This window comes from Carassius carassius, chromosome 25 (assembly GCF_963082965.1).
Source record: "Carassius carassius chromosome 25, fCarCar2.1, whole genome shotgun sequence".
NCBI lineage: Eukaryota > Metazoa > Chordata > Actinopteri > Cypriniformes > Cyprinidae > Carassius > Carassius carassius.
Genome location: NC_081779.1, coordinates 27,470,650 through 27,497,279, shown reverse-complemented (window position 1 = coordinate 27,497,279; position 26,630 = coordinate 27,470,650). Strand labels below are relative to the sequence as shown.

The 26,630-nt window shown below is 40.1% G+C and overlaps 1 protein-coding gene across 2 annotated transcripts in view; it reads right to left on the bottom strand.

Annotated features, from left to right (window-relative positions):
- LOC132104522 (forkhead box protein O6-like) overlaps window positions 1–5,577 on the bottom strand; it is a 38,040-nt gene extending 32,463 nt beyond the window's left edge. For both annotated transcript variants that reach the window (XM_059510058.1, XM_059510059.1), the window contains exon 1: window positions 4,334–5,577. In XM_059510058.1, the coding sequence (XP_059366041.1) occupies window positions 4,334–4,792 (459 nt within the window). In that variant the 5' untranslated portion in view covers window positions 4,793–5,577. The remainder of the gene's footprint in view (window positions 1–4,333) is intronic.
- Window positions 5,578–26,630: the final 21,053 nt, after the last annotated feature.

Below are 26,630 nucleotides of genomic sequence, written 5' to 3'. Positions count from 1 at the left end.
GATTGGATTTTGAAATGTGGTTGCTGCACTCAAAAAAAAAAAAAAAACGAATGTATATTTGGAGGGGCGGAGTTTAAACGGACTAAATGATTGGAGAGAGGAGTCTGTTGTTCTACGAGAAGATCCAGTTCTAACATTCTGATTCAAAATCAGGAGGTCAGGTTTTTTGTTGTTGTTGTTGTTGTTTGTTTGTTTTAATGATGCATAGATGCACCACACACAATAAGAATATATCCTGCATCTACAAAATAGATAGGATGAATTTTAATTTCATGCTGACTTTAAAAAACAGACATTCTCATCCTATAGAGTATGTTACTGGACAAAGATTTCTATACACTCCCGGATGTTTTGTCCATTTTCCTGGAAGCGAAATGTACATTTTAAATATGGATGATCTGCTCAAAGTAGGAGTAAATAACTAGCAAATAAATGATGTCAAACCAACAGAGCAACCAACGTTTAGCATTTTTGCCAGTGGATCAGGACACATTCTTGTATATTTTACATGCTTATTCTGGCTAAAACCGGCATGTAAAACAACCCTCCACAGATGTGGGTGTGACGTATAGAACTGTGTGAATTTGATGGAATTCGTGTCACCACAATAAAAGACTGGAGAGAAACAGGTTTTTACTACTAAGGAGTTCATGATAACGATATTGTCACGATATCTGTAGAAATGAAATAAATATATGATGCTCTTAGTAACATTCATCTGTCTTAATTAGCTTTCATCTGTCATCTACTCCGACATAATTTCGTGTGGCAGTATTAGTACATTGTATCTTCTTTTTTTCAGTTTTATGATGGGGAACAACAGCATTTTTAACTGAAATACTGCCACCTACTATGTTGGAGAATCAACCAGATGCAGTTTCTGCTACCAAGTTACTAATGTAGCTCGAATATTATACCGATATTTCATTTTTTACATATCATGGTTATTGTTAATGCTGGTATAATGACATCTCTACAGCCAATCCCAATGGACTTTGCCATTTTTGTGTACAACATGCATCAGATGGGTCATAGACTAATGTGAATAAGACTAGCCTTCATGATTTTTCCTTTCATATATCTTCACCACTGACCTCATCTCCGTAAACCTCATATCATTTATTTCTATGTCATATTAATGTGTGCATATTTGTCATTATTATCTAGTTTGAAAGGAAATCCAGCTTCCACGCTGTAAATGCAGAGTTTTCACTATTCAGCGCTCTTCAAATCATCCTCTGGTTGCCAGTACGGCCGACTGTGTTGCAGTCACTTCTTTGAGGGAGTAACAATGACAAAGTGTTTCTCCAGAGCTGAAGGCATCCAACTGAACCTCTGCTCTGGCCAAATATCCTGGCACTGAGATCTGCCTCAATGTCCAGGCCGGCCAGCGCTGCCACAAAATTACTGCCACTGTTTCTCATGTATCTCTGTCTATTTCTCACTCTTTCAATACTATGTGTGTTCATACCTCTTCTACAGTTTTGTGCCTATTCCTCTCACATCAACACTCAAGACACGTTCTAGAGTTACAACAATGAAGATAAAAGGAAAGAAAGTGTTGTTAACTCAGAAATGAAGCTCTATAGGTATCCTACATATGCATATAAGTATCAACAAACACAAATGAGACCTTCTTAAAATTTCAATTGATTATCCAATAAAGGAACAAGATTAGATCAAATTAAGACTTTTGCTGAAGTTTACTGATCTGAGATATTTCTCCTGAAAACAACAACAACAACAACAACAACAACGTCTCATCTGATTATCAAGATTCTCATCGATCTCTTTCCAGACTGGATGTTTAGAGCTCTTCCATCCACATTCATTTTACAGCTCTAAACTCTTACTTTATCTCAGCAACTTTATCATTTGAGTGTATTCTATTTCTCTGTAAGGAAAAATATCTGAAACATAGATATTTAAATAACACATGACTGAGATCTCCATTAAGTTCTTTGAAAAAGCAACCTCTGAGCTGTAGAATTCAACTTTGGCTATAGGTAAAGCTCCAGTATATATTCTCTGCAAAACCACAGTGGACACACATGCATTAACAGTAAGCCCCATCCCATGACTTATTTTTAAATCACAGATAAATGCAGTAAATCCTTGGAAGGCTTGAGGGAATCTGATTAGTGATTTCATACGTCTCAACAGCCGCTAACAGGATGTGACACACTCTTGGTGTACAATTAAAACGAGATGCCTCACATCAGTGGGCTCATCTGAAAACCTCATGTTACACCACAGATGCGTAGAGACACTTTAAAAGAATGCGAACATGAAAGCCAAACCCTCCAACATGGCATCCCACCGTGAACCGTGAGCATTGGTCATTTGAATGAGCCATGCGTGTTCTTCTCTGCCCTCCTGCCCACCGTAAACAGCCATAACCCCAGCCGCCACATTAACAGCAGCTAATTGATGCCAAAGACAAGTCAGGCCAGCCGAGAGACACGAAACCGGCTGCCACCGTTCAGAGAAGTCGCTCTCGGACAGGATTACACAACAGCTATTAAAGAGTGCTTTCAATGGCACTGACTGTATGTGATCTCTGTCTGCTCCAAACCACCTTCAGATCCATCTATCTATCTATCTATCTATCTATCTATCTATCTATCTATCTATCTTGTATAAGAGTGCTGAGGAGGTTCTACACAGTCCTAAGTAAATATGTTTGTGTGTTTTTGTGTGTAGCACACAGGCCTGCATGTGTCAGAATTAAATGCGCATTAAAAATCTGCCGCCAAATGTTATGTGGCCAACATGTGTGAGCTTGGTCTGTTTTCCACAACCTTATTTTGATTGAATCAAGTTGTTTTTCTCCATTTTTCCCCCTGCCGGCCAATCAAATCCCTGGACTTATGGGAACATATGAGCGACATACAGCTGTGCATCCCTGGGCAGCACAAACAAGTCGTGAAAGGAATTAAACCAGATTTAATTTCAGTTCAAAACTACAGGCTTATGATTAGTTTAGTCCATCTCTTTGTCCTCTCTATCCAATGAGAAAACAAGGATAGCATGAGGTATATATCCCATTTAGAAACATTAAAAACTCCTGTTGTTTTGATGATGTAATAAAAGGCATGTGTGTATCAACTATTGCACACACATGAAAAACAAAAACATTCTGTGAGACAAGATGAATCTAAACAAGAGCACACCATAATCTTTAATCAAGAATAAATGCAGCAATAGATTATTTTTATGTATTTTTATTAGTATTGATATTATTAATTAATCTTGATGTTGTAACAATGTAATTATTCTAGAATATTTATTCTGTTATTCTATTCTATTACATATTATTATATTTATATATATATATATATATATATGTTTGTCTGGCTTTTTATTCTGTAAGGTTTTGTATTTTATCTAATATCTGCAGTCAGCTGAAAAAAGACACTTCATAATTGTTTGTCATTCTGGATGTTTTGTGATGTGATCTCGGTGATCTTAAATGCTTGCCAGAAAGCCACAAACCACAGAGAGAAATAGAATTCAAATTCAGTGTCTGACTATAAGTGTCTAACTTAGATGTTTGTGCTGAGGGAACCGGGAGAGACAGACAGACAGAGGTATCTTGGGTTCTCCATGAAGCCTGTGAGAGCATGTGCATACAGTTCAAAACATCAAATCTGATCTAATTAAAACCTTTGAACCATATGACACACAAAAAAATGAACAGCTGAAACATTCAGCGTGGTTTATTCTTTTGCCAACCAATGTGGTGCAACTATGCAGTTGCATTTGCTTCACTAAATAACCTTCTTCGATTATGTAATGTTTTAATTACAATTTTACACCGGCTATTTTATTTCCCATAGTCTTTTGGATGCATCTCAGGACTGAATATGAGACGGCAGAGAGAGGGAGGGATTAGAGGAGGAGGAGGGTGCGTTCTGGAGATCTCAGAGCAGACAGACAGGCGTGCGTGCGTGCGGGGAAGCTGACCGGACCCGTGCGTGTCCCCCAGGTGACCTGCCTTACGAGCACGGCCAGCGCACTCCAGCTCATCTCATTGACGGCGTTATGATCAAGCTCAATGCGTCATAAACGCCATTGTTGCGTCATAGACGGTCAATACTGTAGGTTTAAAACATTGTAAGAGCAATGAACTCACTGAACTCTAGCCCGTCTGCTCTCCTCCCTGTGGAAACCTTTCAAATGAATGATTTAGGGAACAGCCTTCACCACAACGTGTCAAAAGCATGTAGGTATCTGGCACGAGCGAAGAACAGCCTTTTGTGAAATGCGAGATACCTACATGCCGAGCGCAGAACATGCAATTCTAACATAGACGATCAGGTGGTAACCGTACCTTCCAGCCGGCTGAGCTATTGCTGTCTCCTTTATCCTTGAAATAGGGCACAAATCGCACCATCCAGTCGTAGATTTGTGATAAGGTGAGCCTTTTCTCGGGGGTGCTCTCTATGGCACGCGTGATCAGATCCGCGTACGACTGGTTGCCCCACGCGTTCCGTCGCGACGACTTGGATTTGCGCAGCTGGCCGGCCACATCCAGCGCGGCGCCGGACATGCACGCTGGGGCGGCCGCGATAGGGGCAGGGGCGCCGGCTGGATGCTTGAACTCCGTCGGCGCCCCTCCGCTCCGGCACGCCGGCACGTTGCGCGGCTCCACTTTCACCGGCAGCGCGCGGCTCTCCTCCTCCGGGCACGGCAGCGGCCAGGTGCACGACCTCGGGCGGCAGTGCGGCTCATAGTCGGCGTCCAGTTCAACCTGATGCGCGTCTACGCCGCTGCTCTCCATCATTAACATGCTGCTTTTGAGCGTCACAAGGCAAGGTCAAGGGAAAAACAACAATGCGCCCTTAAATCCAGCAAGGATGGAGTGTGTGGGATTCTCTCTGTCTGTAGTCTTTTTTTTACACCAAATGCAAAACGTGGATAAAAACAAAAGCACTGGGAGCCGTGAAGAGACTGCTCATTCTCGTCTCTAGTCTGCTGTAATGTAGGCTACTAAACACGCAAAAGCATCCAATGCATCACGATGTGCAACAGTCTGTCTTCCATATTACTGAACAATTCAGTCACACGCAAGCGGGTGTCCATAGGGCTGAGGTGCTGAAATCACACACCCATCACTGAAGCGTCTCGTGCATGCGAAGTCCCTTTAATCGCGCGCTCGCACCAACTGTTGATTGCTTTGACAGACGGTCTGACAGACACGCTGTGCAAAGCTTGTAAATCTATCACATCAAGAAGGGCGAAATCAATTGACTTCCTCTGGAGTCTGGCCACAGTTTCCGTTTGTCTGGAGCTCTCCCGTCCCTTTCTTTTTTTTTTCCTCCGTAGATTTGTAAGCGGTCTCTCACGCGAGCACAGCCACTATTACTGATAGTAGGCTAGACACGGCGCGAGCGCCCTAAAAATAGGGTCGCGTTAATGGAGCCGCACAAGTCAGCCGAGTCTTCTCCCGATTCTGAATTTCCCCATGCGTTTTATTTTTCTATTTTTTTCCCTTTTCTCTGCGTTAGATAAAATATTCAGACGAGCATTCCTTCCACATCGGTTCACGCCTGTTTGCGGATGACTAGACGGGGCTGTAGCGGTGGATAAATGCTGCTATCAGATAATTGGACGGCGCTTGAATCAAGTCACTCCCTCCAGAGCAGGTTTATCCGGGGGACGCGCATCTTCCACACAACATTCCTGCCTCTTTAGAAAGATTTACATGTGCAGAATTTCCTTGCACGTCCATCTCTAATGGCAGGTCTTTTAGCATTTATTCTGAGTACACAGTAACAGATATTTTCGAAGTAGTAGATAAAACAAATATTATTGCAGCATGTTTTTGATAACTATCTCATTTTTTCTACATACAATTTTCACATTTATTTTAATGTGTTACTTGTTTCTTTGTAATTACCTGTGACATTTACTAGATGTTTCAATGTGAAAATTGTTTCTTTATTGTACTTAGGTTACTTTTTTTCAATTAGGGTACTAAGTAATCCTACTTTAACAAGCACTTATAACTTTCAGTTTCACTATCCGTATGCACTATTCTTGAACTGAATCCAATTTAGGTCTAATATAATTCAATTAAAAAATAAATAAATGAGATGAACATTAAAAGTTGTTATTTCCAAACAGAATAAGTTGGTGTCTATTGTAATGTACTCTGTAAAAAAAAAAACTGTGACATTTACGGTAAAATACCGGCAGCTGTGGTTGCCAGAACTTCACCGTTGAAAATATTATAGCAGCATTTTAGGTTTTACAGACTTAACTTAAATTCACAATAAAAAAAACATATTTAATTAACTTATGTAATGTTAATAAACCAAAGTACTAATATCTGTATATATGTATATGTATATATGTATATATATATATGTATATATATATATGTATATATGTATATATATATGTATGTATATATGTATATATATATATGTATATATATGTATGTATATATGTATATGTATATATATATGTATATGTATATATATAGGTGCACAGTGGTATTCACAAAAACACTAAACACCATCATGGTAACACACATGAAATTGAAATAATGCTTAAACATTAATTTAACAACTTTAGATGTAAGATAAAACCCTAATGTACACAACAGAGACGATAAAAAAAACAATAAGAAACATGTTATTTCAACGAAAAAACATATATTAAGTGTCATGCAGGGAATTCTGGGAGTGTCAATTTACGTTTTTTCACTTTTTTCTTTTTCACTTCCAAAAACCGTGATTTTAACAGTATTTTACTGTAAAATTACATTATATGTAATCACAGTTATTCACCGTGTATAGTATGGAAACTTACTGATAACCAATTAACAGGTTTTTACTGTAGCATTTTTACAGTCTTTTACTGTTAAAATCACAATCATTTTTTACAGTGTAGTCTGTACAGTGTCTGTTCAGTTAGCACTAGGAACACTGAAATATATACAACTGAATAGTTAGGAACATATAGCCTGGTAGTGGTTCATTTTTACAATCTGTATACTATAGGTTCAATCAACTGCAACAGTCTGTATTTAAATTAATAAATACAATCAGCTGGAATACATATGGGGATCTGTATAAAGTGTATTAATAGCAAAAAAATAGATTTAACAATAGATGGTGCATAATAGCAAGAGATAAGCTAATTGCAAGGCCTATATCTGAGCAATTATTACTTATGACATATTGAATACATATTAGATAGCAATAAGTAGTATCCAGTTAATAAGTAGTGAAACTTCAAAAGATACCAATCATATTGTTTTGTGTGGAATAATGTATTTTTCTGTAAAGTTGCTTTGCAATGATTTATATTGTAAAAAGCGCTATACACATAAACTTGAATGGAATTAATGTCCAAGCAGCTTGCTATATATTTCCAGAATTTGCAATGAATTTATTTATAATAGAATTCGTCAGCGTTCGTATTCGGAAATGCAATGCAACCTGTTGCGTTGTGAGGCGGAGGGATTTAAGCAGAGCGCGTGAAATCCCCGACATACATGCGTTTAACACGGCTTTACTGCCCACGTGATGACAGTTAAAAGTGCTCGAGAGCATCTATTCATGGATGTATGTCAGTAGATAATCGCCACCCCGACATCATATCATCCATGAGAGACACTGCAGCGCCAAAAACATTCTGCCGAGCGTGCTTCGGATGAGGAGGGGTGCGCTTCTTTTGGAAACGAAGGCTCTTGGCAATGGCAAGCGGTTCTCTTGTCTGTGAACAAGTGCGGTGGGCTGGACGCGGGTGAGTGTGTGTGTGACTCGCTGATAAATTGACCGAGGGGATTCCGCCCACGCCGTCAGCCTATTGAACCTGACAGGAGGGCGGGGCTCGCGGACATGCTCTGCGCTCATTGGCTGTCCCGTGGCACAGGTGGGCGGTAACAATCTGCTTGTATAAAAGTCGTAACCCCCTTCTCGGGTGGAAAATCCCCCAACGGTGACGTAACGGTGGACCATTGACAGCTGGTCGTCAATGGCAACCTCATCCTCCAGTGCTCTGTAGTGGAATGCTTTCATCGTGATTAAATGTTGCTTTTACAACACAACATGTGGAAAAGAGAGGGAGAGCGAGACGTACATGCAGAGGAAGACAGGGATAAGAGAGAGAAATGCTGTAAATGAGAACGAACAGAGGTTTAATTCACAACACATGGGCCTGTGGTTTTGGAAAGGAGATTTTTATGCGCCACAATGAAGTCGTAACAGGAATGTGGTGTGACTCCTACAGTACGGAATGAAAACACTGAGCTTGAGCCAGCTGAACACATTTAATGGTGTATTCGTCTTCGCTGTGAGAGCCCAGAGCAAATACATAAGACCCTGTGCTGGGATTTTGAGGAGACCGGGGCAAGTTGTCACAAGATCTAAGATTTAATGACACTGTCCAGTTACTCAAATGTGAGTTTTCACTATAGATGTGGTTTTGTATGAAGGTTTCAAAACATCTTTAATTATAATTAATTTGTGAGAATTCTATCCACCGACACAAAATATCAGTATCATATTTTTATTGCGGTTGTGTAACCATAAAGCAAGTAAACACAATAAAAGTACAGTAACATACATTCAGTAGGTCAGCCAATTATATAATCAAGATATCAATATATAAAAAAACTGATAATGGCTAATTTCATAAATGTCAAGTCGGGCAAACTGTCAATTTTTCTTTTTCATATTACATTTAACATGTCTATATATTTATTTATTTGTTTGTTTGCTTGTACTGTTTTATTTTTAATTGGCAGGTTACTTTGTGTTCCCATGTACCCAGTAAAGTGTGACAACATGCCCCAAACTTTTGTCACAAAAGAGAAAAGAAAAGGCCAATAACAGTGGTTCAATGGTTTAACAGTGTAGACTTTAATATATATTTCATACAGAACTTGATTTTCCCAAATAAAAACACTGACTGGAGTATAAAGCTCTAGTCTCCACTATAAAAGTCAAAGCTCTGTTAGAGCTGTGGTCTAGTGGTTAGTACAGGCTCTGGCAAGTCAAGCCCAAAGTAAAAGTGCCACATACCCCAAAGATTTCAAGTTCCTAGTGTGGAGAGGAGTCTCCAGAAGACCTTGAAATGTGAAATTATAGAGAGGTTGTTGAAAGTTGTGTAGCTCATGACTGATGCACCCTTAGTTTGCACCCTGACTCTGGAACATTTCTGGAAAACATCAACACGCCTGACTGACAGACAGTTTTCGTAGCTGATGCTATTGGCTAATATGGCTAATCTAATGTGACCCACCTTCGCAGATTTATTTGTAATTGTGATTTCGCTGCTTAAACGTTAAACTCCTTTTTCCCTGTGGTAAAGAAGCTTAGACTTGATCCTGTCTCACTACATTGATCTAAGCTTATTAGACGGCCCACCTGCAGATTCCACAGAAAGCTCCACATGCAGCGTTCCACAGAGAAGGAACATCATTCACAAAGATCTACAAACCCCTCCTCCTTACGCAATCATTTAGCTCAGTGGTTCTCAATCCCAGTCCTCACGTACCACTGCTCTGCTCATTTTGTAAGGGCCCTGCGAAGTGGACATCACTGGATATTCTGCCATGATTCCAGTTCAAAGAGAGCGTATATGTTCCATTTAAAGGGCATTAAAGTGCGCAAGACATGAATTTACATTGTATTTATGTACAGCGGTATAATATGTCACACTTCTCTAGTAAGTTTCGTCTGTGTGTGAATACACAAATCTGTGAATGAATGAACTCAGCTGAGCTTTGAGGAGCAGTCACACTATCACTGCATAGCAGATCTTTCATCTTTAATTGCTCCTCTCAGCTGTTTAGTTTGTATCTTCTCACTAATGCTGACACTTACACATGCGCTCACTGAGGTGATCGCAAATTTTTTTGACAGCAAATTACAGGAAGTAAACATGCGATTGCTGTTGGGTTTGAGGCGGGCCTCCAGCGCTCACATTAGAGCTCTGTCAGCGAGATTACACTGCGCTCAAACCAGGGGTCCGGCACAGGAAGACAAAACTAGGGCATCAAATAAATATGTTTAAAATGATTTACAGCTAGATTTATGACTGCATTGTTCCCAACCCCACTTCCTGTTCTCTTCCTCTAGTTGTGTCTCTGTCACACTCCCTTTTGTACATTTAATTAGTGCTGTTTACTGAGGCTATTGCTTATACTCTGGATTAGTGATTTGATCTTTGGTGCTTATTTTGAGCTACGGATCCCTAAAACAAAAAACAGATTTACACTGAAGGATGTACCTGACTAATGTATGAGGCGTTGTTGACACTGCAGTTTTCAGATCCAATCATTTGGACTGTTTTTTTATTTTGTGATGAAATTTGACTGGTTTATTCAGAGTCAGTAACTGGTAGATCTACATCAGCACGATGCCAAGAGACCTTCTCATACAAATACAAACAACTGAGAGTAGTGTCCTCTGCTTATGTCCATTACCACATCTCACTGCTGATCTCACGAGGTGTATAAGCAACTGAAGCATTACTGTATTTTAAACAATCAATCTTATACTGTTTCCGGATCCAATTTACTAGAGTTCACTTAACAAGTGATCCACCAAACGGACATGAGTCAGATTTGCTAAAATGTTGGATACCTCTTTAAACTAAGGCATACAGACAGACTCTTTGGTTTTTTTCTGGTTGCCACAGAAATTTTGTAAACAATACAGCAAAATTGTATGCATATTTGTAACAACTTGTAAAATTTAAAGTATGTATAAAACTCTAACTCACAAAACAAGCTAATTTCATTTTCAACCAATAAATTCAACAACACACAGTGCTACTAAAATCTGTTTCCTATCATTAACATACAGCATACTGAAAACCACCATAACAATGCAGGTGATACAAAAAATAAAATAAAAAAGAAAGCCACAATCAGAGCCGTAGCTGGGGTTTGCGGGGCCCCGGTGCAGGTTGTACCAGTGGGCTCTGTTTGAAATTGTTTAATTGATATGTTCATTCTATTTATTGATTTGTGCTAATTGCACAATGTTTAGGTTGTTTCATGTTTGTAGGTGTCCAGGTACAGAAAACAAATAATTAAATATAAAATAGCACTGCATAGTCTTCACTGTAAAAATTAAATTAACAGTCAAACCAAAAATGTATTCAGACACCTTCAACTTTTATTACATTATCACAGTTTATTTGCTCTAGTTTATAAAATGGTAATAAAATATGACAAGAACTCAGAGTTGAACTGTCAGAACAAATTCATCTTGATAATGTCAGATAGCTTTGATAAAAAGATATGTAATGGATTACAATCAACCAAAACTTCAGACAACTGTTAGTATGACGATATTTGCACCACTATCAATGCTTAATTTTGTTCAGTCTGTGGTGTGAAAAGGTTGCATTAGCAATTCAGGAAAAAAAACACGTAAGCAAAACATGATGAGGTCAAAGTGTCTGAATAATTTTTGGACCCATTTTTTTCTTCTATCAATTTCACTAGTAGTCCAATGTATAAAGATTTTTTTGGGTATAATATGTCACAGCTCGCTTTAATTTGCTATACTCTCTTACCTAAATTAATTATAGTGTCCTGCACCTACTATTGAATCTTTAAAAAAATGTATTTCTTTCATTCTCTTGGATTAACATTACAGCAGCTAGTAGCTAAATTAGACGCGGTCACTTTAAGAGACGATGAAGCATCCAATATAATACACATCCCATTTTTTTCCTCAACTGTTTACTTACACTTAAGAAATAACCGACAGTTTTTTCCAACATACTTTCCAAGACGGGTATTTTGACATATTTTGTATTTTTTTGTCAGTACAAGAGCAAAAAGAGGCAAATTCTGTTTTAAAAAAAAAGTGTTTTGAGATGCCTCTCTCTGCGTGAGCCCTGAACGCCAGAACACCGTTGTGCTGAAATGGGCTTTTTCACATCCTTTTCTGTTTGTTTAAACTGCAATTTATGTTTGTTCGTCCAGGTGCAGGAGGAAGTTCAGAATCAGAATCAGAATCAGAATGAGCTTTATTGCCAGGTATGTTCACACATACGAGGAATTTGTTTTCGTGACAGAGCTCCGCAGTGCAACATAACAGCGACAGAACAAAAAACACAATAAGGAATAAAAAATACAAAAAAATACAAATAGGTGGGTAAGGATTGACAATATACAAATTGACAATGTATGGCAGGTATATTAAAAAGAGCATTTATGTATGTACATGTATATTATGTGGAAAAATTGTAACTGTACGCTAAGTATGTGTGTTTGGATAAATAAGTGTATGTGTATATAAATATAAATATAAGTAGTATAGTGTGTTCCATGTATGTACATGTATATTATGTGCAAAAGATTTACGTGTACGCTAAGTATGTGTGTTGGATAAAAAGTGTAGTGTATATAAATATAAATAGTGTAGTGTGTCCCACAGTTATTATCAGCTGTTCATAAGATGGATTGCCTGAGGGAAGAAACTGTTCCTGTGTCTGGTCGTTCTGGTGCTCAGTGCTCTGTAGCGTCGACCAGATGGCAACAGTTCAAAGAGGGAGTGTGCTGGATGTGAGGGGTCCAGAGTGATTTTAAGTACAGTTCTTGAATAGATGGGAGGGTTGTACCGATAATTCGCTCAGCAGTCCGGACTACCCTCTGTAGTCTTCTGAGGTCCGATTTAGAAGCTGAGCTGAACCAGACAGTTACTGAAGTGCAGAGGATGGATTCGATGATGGTGGAGTAGAACTGTTTCAGCAGATCCTGTGGCAGGTTAAACTTCCTCAGCTGGCGAAGGAAGTACAACCTCTGCTGGGCCTTTTTCACAATGGAGTCAATGTGAATGTCCCACTTCAGGTCCTGAGAGATAGTGGTGCCCAGGAACCTGAATGACTCCACTGCAGTCACAGTGCTGTTCATGATGGTGAGTGGGGGGAGTGCAGGGGGGTTTCTCCTGAAGTCCACGATCATCTCCACTGTTTTGAGCGTGTTAAGCTCCAGGTTGTTGAGACTGCACCAGACAGCCAGCTCTTTAACCTCCTGTCTGTAAGCAGACTCATCACCGTCCTGAATGAGGCCGATGAGTGTGGTGTCATCTGCAAACTTCAGGAGCTTGACAGAGGGGTCCTTAGATGTGCAGTCATTAGTGTACAGGGAGAAGAGCAGTGGGGAGAGAACACAGCCCTGGGGAGCTCCGGTGCTGATTGTACGGGTGCTGGATGTGTATTTTCCCAGCCTCACTAGCTGCTGCCTGTCTGTCAGGAAGCTGTTGATCCACTGACAGACGGAGGTGGGCACGGAGAGCTGAGTTAGTTTGGGCAGGAGGAGGTTTGGGATGATCGTGTTGAAGGCAGAGCTGAAGTCCACAAACAGGATCCTCACATAGGTCCCCGGTCTGTCTAGGTGTTGCAGAACATAATGCAGTCCGATGTTTACTGCATCGTCCACAGACCTGTTTGCTCTGTAGGCAAACTGAAGAGGATCCAGCAAGGGTCCAGTGATGTCCTTCAGGTGGGCCAGCACCAGTTTTTCAAATGACTTCATGACTACAGACGTTAGAGCCACAGGCCTGTAGTCATTTAGTCCTGTAATTTTGGATTTCTTTGGGATGGGGATGATGGTGGAGCGTTTGAAGCATGAAGGGACTTCGCACCGCTCCAGTGATCTGTTGAAGATCTTTGTGAAGATGGGGGCCAGCTGGTCAGCACAGGATTTCAGACAGGCTGGTGTAACACAATCTGGGCCTGGTGCTTTTTTCCTTTTCTGCTTCCTGAAGACCTGGCGCAGTTCGAGGAGAACTTCGCAAAGGAGAGGTTTAGTGTCGCTGTCTGTCAGACGCGGCTCTCTCTCCGAGTGCCCACCGAACACAGCGCGCGAGTTGAGCTTTTTTTCGCGTCTTGTGTTTGAATGGTTTAAATCTTTTAAATGTTTAGATTGGAAAGTGGTCAGGCTTAAAAACACATGAAAATGATAAGCTTTCGTGATGACACGCAGCAGTGGCCTGTTAACTGTCCTGATCGTCTTTTTAGGCTGGCCTCAGCCAAACGGTTGAGATCGGCCCCTCGGCCCCTCGGCCGTGGACCCCTATAATCGTCACCACCCTTCACCCCATTTGCGACGGCCCTGGCCACAATAAGAAAAATGAAGAAGGTCATTATAAGCAGCTTTTCCACAAGCTGAAGTATATACTAGTATACAGATGGTGCACACAGTCATTCATGCAAACACTGAACACCATCATGGTAACACACAAAACACTTAAATGATGTCATAAACATTCGTCAAACAACAGAAGTAAACAAAACATGATTACTTAAACAAAATACCATCAAATGTGTAGTGACATGCAGGGAAGTAGCATTTTACAATATTTTACATTTAAATTTTTCACTAATGTTTTCAGTGTCTGTCTAGCTGGTCAAGATTCCCCAACAGAGTAATGTTTCAAAAACACCTCACAACTGCACTGTGTGCACAGATTCAGGAAATCAACCTACAAATTATTACCTATAGTCATCTCTGCATATTAAGGTGGGATAAGAGAAATTTGAGCAATCTAGCAAGTGTTAAATTCTCATTCTTTATTTTTCCTTCCTAACGTGTCCTCATGTTCCCTTCACCATTGCCTAGTTCTTTGGCATTCTTACGTTCATCCCTCCTTCCTCTCTCTCTCTCTCTCAGCTTGCTGGTGTTGTGTTACACAAGTTATAGTTTTAGACTGTTTGTCTGAGTGGGGCGGGGAAGTGTGGGAGAGGGGGGCGGTTGGGCATTCCTGCCCCGGCAGAACCGATGGTCATCCCAGGAATGCGTCTCCTCCTCACACCTGGGACACCGCCAACAGTGTGGCCTCCCAATGTCACCGCATGTGAGGAAGCGAGGAGGGAGGGAAGGAGGGAGGGAAAGACGTTTGGCTCAGGGCTACGGGAGCCTGTCCAAAGAGAGAGCGCTGGGGCTCACTCCCTCTGGGTTGGCAACATGCAATACTTTGACTAATACTTCCTGCTTGGATGCGAGTTGAGTCCCAGTTTCTTTTTTATCGTTCTTAAGATGTGGAAACCACACTGGAACATGGCCACTTGCTTTATAGGCTCATATGCAGGATTTAGATCTGGAAGTGCACTTGGACTAGAGGAACGATATGATAAGACAGGGAACTGTGGGGATCTGACTGTCTAAGAGTGATTTAATGTGCAAAAATCCAACAAGACAGATTAATCTCGACCCTCGGCTGAGAAGGGGACTTCAAGGAGGAAGCGGGATATAGGTGCACGTCCCATACCATTCCTGCTCAGTGGGTGTCACCACGATAATCCTCCCTAGTCTACTGGCTTCAAAAGATCAGATGTGAATCTAAAAGAAATTTAAAGAACTTAAAGTCGCAGACAACTGAGAGGAAGAGTGCGTGTATCTATGCAGATACACTCACACGGTTAGATTTTCTACATTGCAGTCTGAAATCTCTTTCACATTAGAGAAATTTCCCCTCAGTTTTGCAGGCATTGTCTTTTGTGAATACTGTTGCCATGTTACTTTCAAATCAAGCAGCTTTCTGCTGGTCAGTGGGACGAATCCAAGTGACCAACGTGAATGCATCACAAAATGTGCATAGGGGAAAATCGCAAAGATTCCTATTGAAATTATTGGATTTTGCCCAAATATTGCACTGCTGCAGGCATTTTAAACATTGCACTCTAGAACACTCAGTTCTAAATGGTTAGTTGCGCCATACAGCTGTATAGCTCCTAATATTTGTTGTCGTTAATGACAACATGGTACAAACCCGATTCCAAAAAAGTTGGGACACTGTTCAAATTGTGAATAAAAACAGAATGCAATGATGTGGAAGTTTCAAATTTCAAAATTTTATTCAGAATACAACATAGACGACATATCAAATGTTTAAACTGAGAAAATGTATAATTTTATAATTTTATAATGTATAATTTCAAAAAAGTTGGAACAAGGCCATGTTTACCACTGTGTGACATCCCCTCTTCTTTTTATAACAGTCTGCAAACGTCTGGCAACTGAGGGGACAAGTTGCTCGAGTTTAGGAACAATAATGTTGTCCCATTCTTGTCTAATACAGGCTTCTAGTTGCTCAACTGTCTTATGTCTTATTTGTCACATCTTCCTCTTTATGATGCACCAAATGTTTTCTATGGGTGAAAGATCTGGAACGCAGGCTGGCCATTTCAGTACCCGGATCCTTCTTCTACGCAGCCATGATGTTGTAATTGATGCAGTATGTGGTCTGGCATTGTCATGTTGGAAAATGCAAGGTCTTCCCTGAATGAGACAACGTCTGGATGGGAGCATATGTTGCTCTAGAACTTGGATATACCTTTCGGCATTGATGGTGCCTTTCCAGATGTGTAAGCTGCCCATGACACACGCACTCATGCAACCCCATACCATCAGAGATGCAGGCTTCTGAACTGAGCGCTGATAACAACTTGAACTTCAAAATTTTGATTCGTCAGACCAAAGAACAGTTTTCTACTTTGCCACAGTCCATTTTAAATGAGCTTTGGCCCAGAGAAAATGCTTGCGCTTCTGGATCATGTTTAGATATGTCTTCTTTTTTGACCTATAGAGTTTTAGCCGGCAACGGCGAATGGCACGGTGGATTGTGTTCACCGACGATGTTTTCTGGAAGTATTCCTGAGCCCATGTTGTGATTTCCATTACAGTAGCATTCCTGTATGTGATGCAGAGCTGTCTAAGGGCCCAAAGATCACGGGTATCCAGTATGGTTTTCCGCTCTTGACCCTCACGCACAGAGATTGTTCCAGATTCTCTGAATCTTTGGATGATATTATGCACTGTAGATAATGATAACTTCAAACTCTTTGCAATTTTTCTCTGAGAAACTCCTTTCTGATATTGCTCCACTATTTTTCACCGCAGCATTGGGGGAATTGGTGATCCTCTGCCCATCTTGACTGCTGAGAGACACTGCCACTCTGAGAGGCTCTTTTTATACCCAATCATGTTCCCAATTGATCTAATAAGTTGCAAATTGGTCCTCCAGCTGTTTCTTATATGTACATTTAACTTTTCCAGCCTCTTATTGCTATCTGTCCCAACTTTTTTGGAATGTGTAGCTCTCATGAAATCCAAAATGGGACAAAATTTGGCATGACATTTCAAAATGTCTCACTTTCAACATTTGATATGTTGTCTATATTCTATTGTGAATAAAATATACGTTTGTGAGATTTGTAAATTATTCCATTACTTTTTTACTCACAATTTGTACAGTGTCCTTACTCTTTTTGGAATTGGGTTTGTATATCAGACCACAACAGATGCTGTGATGTTATCCATTTTCACCAAATTAACCCGACATGTAAATTTGAACACTCAAAGTGAATGACAGACAAAGTGCACCATAAGGTGCTAACTTAAGTGGGAGAAAGTGCATGGTACATTTTTTTAGAAGCAGCTTTCTGTTGGTTGATGGGTCGAAATCCATGTGAACAACTCGTTGCAAAATTTGCATGGGGAAATCTTTTGACCCAATCATGTGGATTCCTATTCAGATGACTGGATTCTACCCATGAAAATTTGCAGAACAACAGTAAATTTGACTGCACCTTTATTTATTTGGATAGTCAGTACTGCTGTGTTATAGCAGGCATTATTACATAGAATACTTGATCACGTTTAAAAGGATAAATTGGTCATAAATCGAAAATTGGTCAGTTGGACCATTCATCTATATATTTCCCAATATTCACTGTTAATCATCAATGGCAACTTGGTATATCAGAACCTAAAAGATTCCATGATATTACCAGTTTCACTAGCTTCCACCAAACTATGCTACTTGGTTTGCAATGCAGATGTTGTCTCACAACATGTTGGCAACATTATTAAATCTTATGAGGCAGCAGAAGAAACGTATTAAGCTGGAATGCGTGACTTTATTCCATGCTGCCGTCTATCTGCCGTTACCTCAAAACTCAGAGGTGTGTAGACCAGCAGAAATGGCATCTGAAGAGTATTTCAAACCACATTTGAACGTAGCTTGAATTCATATTTTATGTGTATCTTATTATTATTATTGATTTTATTGATTGAGACATTGACTGACTGCCTGCGGGTGTCGCTGTTGGACAGTGTTTTCTCTACTTCCTGTTGGCCTTCTGTAGCAAATTGTAGCTCCGTGTAGCTGTTTTTATTTTATTTTTTTCTCTAGAATCTTTATCTTACTATCACTCTCTGTTTTTTAAAGTGTTTTTCACAAGTTCATCAAACAACCGCAGTAAGAATTTTCATCAAGCACGGTGAGTAATGGCTTCTCCTATCATTGTTTCTTGCACCTCTTGCCACATGTACAGTTTATCTATCTCTGTCGCTGATGAGGGATTCACATGTGATAAATGCAGGGAAATAGTTAGGCTGACAGAGAAGATTTCAGAATTAGAGACACGCATCCAAACTTTAATTGAGGACAGTAAGAATGTTAGGGCTCTAGATACGGCTTTGGATGCGTCTAGCTCAGGGATTCCTGTACATTGTTCGGTTCCGGAAACAGAGCCCCAGCAGCAGGGCAACTGGGTGACGGTGAGGCAGCGTAGTCGTGGGTCAAAACACCGCTCTTCTGTTCCGATCAAAACATTAAACAGGTTCTCCCCACTCAGTGATGCACCCACTGAGAAACCTGATGAAAGTGCTCTAGTTATTGGTGATTCTATTGTATGAAACGTGAATATAGAGACACCAGCCACCATAGTCAAATGTTTACCGGGAGCCAGAGCGCCTGACATCTTGGCAAATTTAAAAGTGCTGGCTAATGCTAAACGTAAATACAGTAAGATTGTTATTCATGCCGGCGCTAATGAAGTTCGACTTCGCCAGTCGGAGATCACTAAAAATAACAATAAAGAGGTGTGTGAACTTGCAAGCACGATGTCAGACACTGTAATATGCTCTGGTCCCCTCCCTGCTTACCGTGGTGATGAGATGCATAGCAGATTGTCATCACTCAATGGCTGGATGTCTAAGTGGTGCCCACAGAATAACATAGGTTTCATAGACAATTGGACGAGCTTTTGGGGCAGACCTGACCTGTTTAAAAGAGATGGTCTTCATCCCTCCTGGGGTGGCGCCACTCTTCTCTCTAGAAATATGGCAAATAGTCTTAGTGTTTATACTTGACTAACTGGGGCCCAGGTCAGGAAGCAGACAGACTGGCTAAACCGACCGTCTGCTAGCTGCCTCCCGTCACAGAGGTCAGTTAATTCTCAGCACATAGAGACTTTTTCACCTAGATATCACACTATAGAGACTGTGTCTATTTCCCCGAACTAAAAAAAAATACAAAAAACGTCCAAACCAAGTTAAGATTAACAATTTAATTGAGGTTCAACAAATAAAAAACAGAAGCAATATGGATAAACAAATGATAAAGCTTGGCTTATTGAATATCAGATCCCTTTCTACGAAAACACTTTTTGTAAATAATATGATCACTGATCATAATATAGATGTACTCTGTTTGACAGAAACCTGGCTAAAACCTGATGATTACATTATTTTAAATGAGTCCACCCCCCAAGATTACTGTTATAAACATGAGCCGCATCTAAAAGGCAAATGTGGAGGTGTTGCTTCAATTCATAACAACGTTTTCAGGATTTCTCAGAGGGCAGGCTTCAAGTATAACTCATTTGAAGTAATGGTACTTCATATAACATTATCCAAAGAAACAAATGTTAATGATAAATCCCCTGTTATGTTTGTACTGGCTACTGTATACAGGCAACCAGGGCACCATACAGACTTTATTAAAGAGTTTGGTGATTTTACATCCGAGTTAGTTCTGGCTGCAGATAAAGTTTTAATAGTTGGTGATTTTAATATCCATGTTGATAATGAAAACGATGCATTGGGATCAGCATTTATAGACATTCTGAACTCTATTGGGGTTAGACAACACGTTTCAGGACCTACTCATTGTCGAAATCATACTCTAGATTTAATACTGTCACATGGAATTGATGTTGATGGTGTTGAAATTATTCAGCCAAGTGATGATATCTCAGATCATTATTTAGTTCTTTGCAAAATTCATATAGCCAAAATTGTAAATTCTACTTCTTGTTACAAGTATGGAAGAACCATCACTTCTAACACAAAAGACTGCTTTTTAAGTTATCTTCCTGATGTATCCAAATTCCTTAGCATATCCAAAACCTCAGAACAACTTGATGATGTAACAGAAACTATGGACTCTCTCTTTTCTAGCACTTTAAATAAAGTTGCTCCTTTACGCTTAAGGAAGGTTAAGGAAAACAGTTTGACACCATGGTATAATGAGCATACTCGCACCCTAAAGAGAGCAGCCCGAAAAATGGAGCGCAGCTGGAGGAAAACAAAACTAGAGGTATTTCGTATTGCTTGGCGGGAAAGTAACATATCCTACAGAAAAGCATTAAAAACTGCTAGATCCGATTACTTTTCTTCTCTTTTAGAAGAAAACAAACATAACCCCAGGTATTTATTCAATACAGTGGCTAAATTAACGAAAAATAAAGCCTCAACAAGTGTTGACATTTCCCAACACCACAGCAGTAATGACTTTATGAACTACTTTACTTCTAAAATCAATACTATTAGAGATAAAATTGCAACCATTCAGCCGTCAGCTACAGTATCACATCAGACAGTGCACTATAGATCCCCTGAGGAACAGTTCCACTCATTCTCTACTATAGGAGAGGAAGAATTGTATAAACTTGTTAAATCATCTAAACCAACAACATGTATGTTAGACCCTATACCATCTAAGCTCCTGAAAGAGGTGCTTCCAGAAGTCATAGATCCTCTTCTGACTATTATTAATTCCTCATTGTCATTAGGACATGTCCCCAAAACCTTCAAACTGGCTGTTATTAAGCCTCTCATCAAAAAACCACAACTTGACCCCAAAGAACTAGTTAATTATAGACCAATCTCGAATCCCCCTTTTCTGTCCAAGATACTAGAAAAGGTGGTATCCACACAATTATATTCCTTCTTAGAGAAAAATGGTATATGTGAGGATTTCCAGTCAGGATTTAGACCGTATCATAGTACTGAGACTGCTCTTCTTAGAGTTACAAATGATCTGCTCTTATCATCTGATCGTGGGTGTATCTCTCTATTAGTTTTATTGGATCTTAGTGCTGCGTTTGACACAATTGACCACAACATTCTTTTGCATAGACTTGAATACTTTGTTGGCATCAGTGGAAGTGCATTAGCATGGTTTAAATCGTACTTATATGACCGCCATCAGTTCGTAGCAGTGAATGAAGATGTATCCTATCGATCACAAGTGCAGTATGGAGTACCTCAAGGCTAAGTACTAGGGCTGCTACTCTTCACGCTTTATATGTTACCCTTGGGAGATATCATCAGGAAACATGGTGTTAGCATTCACTGTTATGCTGATGATACTCAGCTCTATATTTCTTCGCAGCCCGGTGAAACACACCAATTTGAAAAACTAATGGATTGCATAGTCGATATAAAAAACTGGATGACGAGTAATTTCTTAATGCTAAATTCTGAAAAAACAGAGGTGTTAATTATAGGACCTAAAAACTCTGCTTGTAATAACCTGGAACACTGTCTAAGACTTGATGGTTGCTCTGTCAATTCTTCATCATCAGTTAGGAACCTAGGTGTGCTACTTGATCGCAATCTTTCCTTAGAAAGCCACGTTTCTAGCATTTGTAAAACTGCATTTTTCCATCTCAAAAATATATCTAAATTACGGCCTATGCTCTCAATGTCAAATGCAGAAATGTTAATCCATGCATTTATGACCTCAAGGTTAGATTATTGTAATGCTTTATTGGGTGGTTGTTCTGCACGCTTAGTAAACAAACTACAGCTAGTCCAAAATGCAGCAGCAAGAGTTCTTACTAGAACCAGGAAGTATGACCATATTAGCCCGGTCCTGTCAACACTGCACTGGCTCCCTATCAAGCATCGCATAGATTTTAAAATATTGCTTATTACTTATAAAGCCCTGAATGGTTTAGCACCTCAGTATTTGAATGAGCTCCTTTTACATTCATCCTCTACGTCCGCTACGTTCTCAAAACTCAGGCAATTTGATAATACCTAGAATATCAAAACCAACTGCAGGCGGCAGATCCTTTTCCTATTTGGCGCCCAAACTCTGGAATAACCTACCTAACATTGTTCGGTAGGCAGACACACTCTTGCAGTTTAAATCTAGATTAAAGACCCATCTCTTTAACCTGGCATACACATAACATACTAATATGCTTTTATTATCCAAATCCGTTAAAGGATTTTTAGGCTGCATTAATTAGGTAAACCGGAACCGGAAACACTTCCCATAACAACCTATGTACTTGCTACATCATTAGAAGAATGGCATCTACGCTAATATTTGTCTGTTTCTCTCTTGTTCCGAGGTCACCGTGGCCACCAGATCCAGTCTGTGTCCAGATCAGAGGGTCACTGCAGTCACCCGGATCCAGTACGTATCCAGACCAGATGGTGGATCAGCACCTAGAAAGGACCTCTACATCCCCGAAAGACAGCGGAGACCAGGACAACTAGAGCCCCAGATACAGATCCCCTGTAAAGACCTTGTCTCAGAGGAGCACCAGGACAAAACCACAGGAAACAGATGATTCTTCTGCACAATCTGACTTTGCTGCAGCCTGGAATTGAACTACTGGTTTCGTCTGGTCAGAGGAGAACTGGCCCCCCAACTGAGCCTGGTTTCTCCCAAGGTTTTTTTTCTCCATTCTGTCACCGATGGAGTTTCGGTTCCTTGCCGCTGTCGCCTCTGGCTTGCTTAGTTGGGGACCCTTCATCTACAGCGATATCGTTGACTTGATTGCAAATAAATGCACAGACACTATTTAACTGAACAGAGATGACATAACTGAATCCAATGATGAACTGCCTTTAACTCTCATTTTTGCATTATTGACACTGTTTTCCTAATGAATGTTGTTCAGTTGCTTTGACGCAATGTATTTTGTTTAAAGCGCTATATAAATAAAGGTGACATTGACATATTGATTTATGTATTTTTGTTGACAAATATGATCGTATATGTATATTCCAAATGTATGTGCACAAAATCGGATTTAGCAAGGCTAAGGTGACTGACTGACTAAAGTGCGCCTTAAGATGCAGTCAAATTAGCGACATTTCTGTGAAATTAAGTGGGAAATAAAAAGTCAACAGTGTAGCAGTGTATGTGTGTGTATTTGGTTTAATGGCTCCAACTTTTCAAGGTAACTATCATCCCCTCCCTAGGCATTCACATCCGCATATTTACAGTATGTTTCTGGCTGTGGAAAGCAAAGACAGGAAAATACATGCAAATGAATATTACAGACGGTTGGAGTCTTTATAAGTGTGTCGTGAGCGGTGCTGGCAGCGGGGTGTGTGTGTGACCTTACGAGTGCATCCTGACGGCGGTGTGTATGACATGAAGGCACGGGGCCAGTGGGGTGTCAGCAGGTGTTGTGCAGAGTTCTGCCTGGCTGCGTCAGACACTGAATGAGTGAATAGGAGATGACAGGCCCTCGCCGGCCTCTTCACTCAACCTGTCACGCGAGGTCACCTGCAGCCCCGGGCATTCATCACTCATTCACACATATAGTTACAGAGATTCACAGAGATTCAAGATCTCAGAGATATCATAAGAGGACTCTTAGAATATTAAAGGGTGTTTCAAGCTATAGTGTCTGTGTGTATGTGTGGAATACTGTCGATTACCACAGACAGTAATTTAAACGGCAGTTGTGCAGCTCTGCGAATGAACATTTAAGAGGTTCAGCTTGTCAACACGCTGTTTCAGAAGTATAACAAGCTGGCAGCCAGAAACAACATGCATGGTATCTGATTTTACTCACCTAAGACTGTTGAGTGTTGTTGGCATTGTGCCCGGGGCCTGTAAAGAGGGGCCAGTTCTCTATGGCGGGAGTTTTCAAACATTCTGATTCCATAGGTCCTAATATTTTATGATTGCTTGAAGAAGAAGACGAAAATATACAGGCTGCTACAGGCTGCACACACACACACACATGTTTGTGTGTGTAAATATTTATTAAATACATACATGTATATATAACATATATACATATAGATATACACAGCACACTCACATATATTATGCAAACAAAGACTTTAATAGTAATGATAAATAAATAAGTAACCCTAATATGATAAATAAATAAATCTTGAGTTCAACTTGAGTTCAATTGCTGTCTTAAAGTTTTGTTTTAAATTATTGTAACTTAAATTATATTTAAGAGGTATTTACTACTTATGTTTATTTGAATATTCTATAACTATAACTATATATATATATATACAGTACAGACCAAAAGTTTGGACACACCTTCTCATTCAAAGAGTTTTCTTTATTTTCATGACTATGAAAATTGTAGATTCACACTAAAGGCATTAAAACTATAAATTAACACATGTGGAATTATAAAAACTGAAAATATGTCATATTGTAGGTTCATCAAAGTAGCCACCTTTTGCTTCGATTACTGCTTTGCACACTCTTGGCATTCTCTTGATGAGCTTCAAGAGGTAGTCACCTGAAATGGTCTTCCAACAGTCTTGAAGGAGTTCCCCGAGAGATGCTTAGCACTTGTTGAAAAATAGGGTGAGATATATATATATCTGGCTTTAAAGCTGCCCTGTTGCAGGACACAATATTTCCACCTGTGCTAAAAGCACGCTCTGAGGGTGAGCTGGTGGCAGAAATACACAGGTGATGTTTTGCCAGGAGGCTCACTCTGTGGTGTGTTGGTGAATTGATCTTCCACCATGCCAGCGGGTTGATCTCGCTCTAGCTGTTTAGCTCAGCCTCAGAAGCATACTGTTCTGTGAGATCGGATGTTGCAACAGACTCAGTGTAGGACTTTTTGAAAAAGCTGCCCAGTGTCGTTGTCTTCTTACAATTTGGCGGTTGTAGCAGCACCATCACCTTTGCCTCCTCCCAGTGCAGTGGATGAATGCAGGAGTAGCTTGCGATGTGCTCTGACATTCATCCAACATCTGAACCCACGGCTCTGGATTTCACAGCCTCAACCTTGTCATCTTTGATGTAGCAAGTCTTGAAACGAGGATCAACAAGGGATGCTATGTTCAGAAGGTCATCAGTGCCAGTCTTGTCATATTTCTCATTCAGATAGCTGATTACAGAAGCCTTGATGGTCTTGGTGAGCTCTGAGTCACCAGCTACAGGTTTCGACACCTCCTCATTGAAAGATGCAGTACAGGTTTCAGGTACGACACACTCACAAATTCTTCATCAGAAAGGACATCAGTGAAGTCAGCCAGTGGGTTTAGAGTCTTTCAAGCAGACTCCAGGGAATCAATGCCCTGCCATGACTGAGTCAAGTTCATTTTTTTTTATCAGCTGATAAAACTTTTGCAATGGCCTTCTCCTGCTCTAGCACTCGTGCGATCATTGCACGGCGAGACCCCACCTGGCGGGTGATTCTGTGATCAACTTGAGCTCTTCTTAAGTGACCGCTAGTTCTTGTTTCTTTTTCCATGAGAAGGAAAAATAGCACTGACCACTTTTTTGTACACACCCATGGCTCTTTGGATTCTCTGGTCTCTCATACTCCTCTCTGATGATGAAGAAAACAGTATATATACACGTTTAGAAACTTTACAAGGCAAAGATGATTATAAAAATGGCTTCTGTTCGCGATGATAAAAAGTATTTTATGATGATAAATTACAGTGTTATGCCATTTTCAATCAGCATAATGAGAAACTACATTTAGACCACACACACTAGGGCAGTCTTTTTATCCCACAATTCTGAGTTAAATAAAGGCTAGTTCACAAAGTTTTATTTTTTAATGTTAGATGCTTATTAACTTACCAATGGCTGGATGCAGCCGGTGACCAAAACATATCCTTGATCTTTTTAGAAAACCTTTGATAAGGGGTAATGGCCACAAAGGATGATGAGATCGATTTCTGCTTTGGTACAGCCCCGCTGCTATCCCTACTTGTTGACGGAGCAGCATCGGCCCGTATTTCCATGCTTTCAGTGTGGTCACTTGAGATGATACTTTTGTAGATGATGGAATAGGTTGGTTGTGTTGTATTTACAGACCGTTTACTGACAATTTCATCCTCTTTTGATAATAACTCAAGGTTAGTTTCATTGTAATCGCTGCTTCCACTCATTTTTTGTCGTCCCTGTGTCGAGTTTGCTTTACATAATGCAGTAGGAACTGGATTTTGTACTTGATGTGCACATTAACAGCTGCATGCTGATTGGCTGTTGTAGCATATTTCTGCTGTGTGATTGGCTCTTAGATTAATCCATATCAAGTAAAAATGTCCAGAGCTTGTCATCTTTATCTACATAAATTTTATTGAGATTCAATATAATATCGGCGTAGCCCTACACTCAAAAGAGCTTATAATGAAGCTAATCTGCCAAACGACAGGTTGAAATGTCTCATTCTATGATGTAATAGTGTGGCTAAAACCTGCCTTCACAGAAGAAGATCAATACCTGTTTCTACATCACTGTCTGTTAAGAACCATCCACCGATTCTACATCACTATCTGTTTAGCCCCACGCACCGATTCTACATCACTGTCTGTTTAGCCCCACGCACCGATTCTA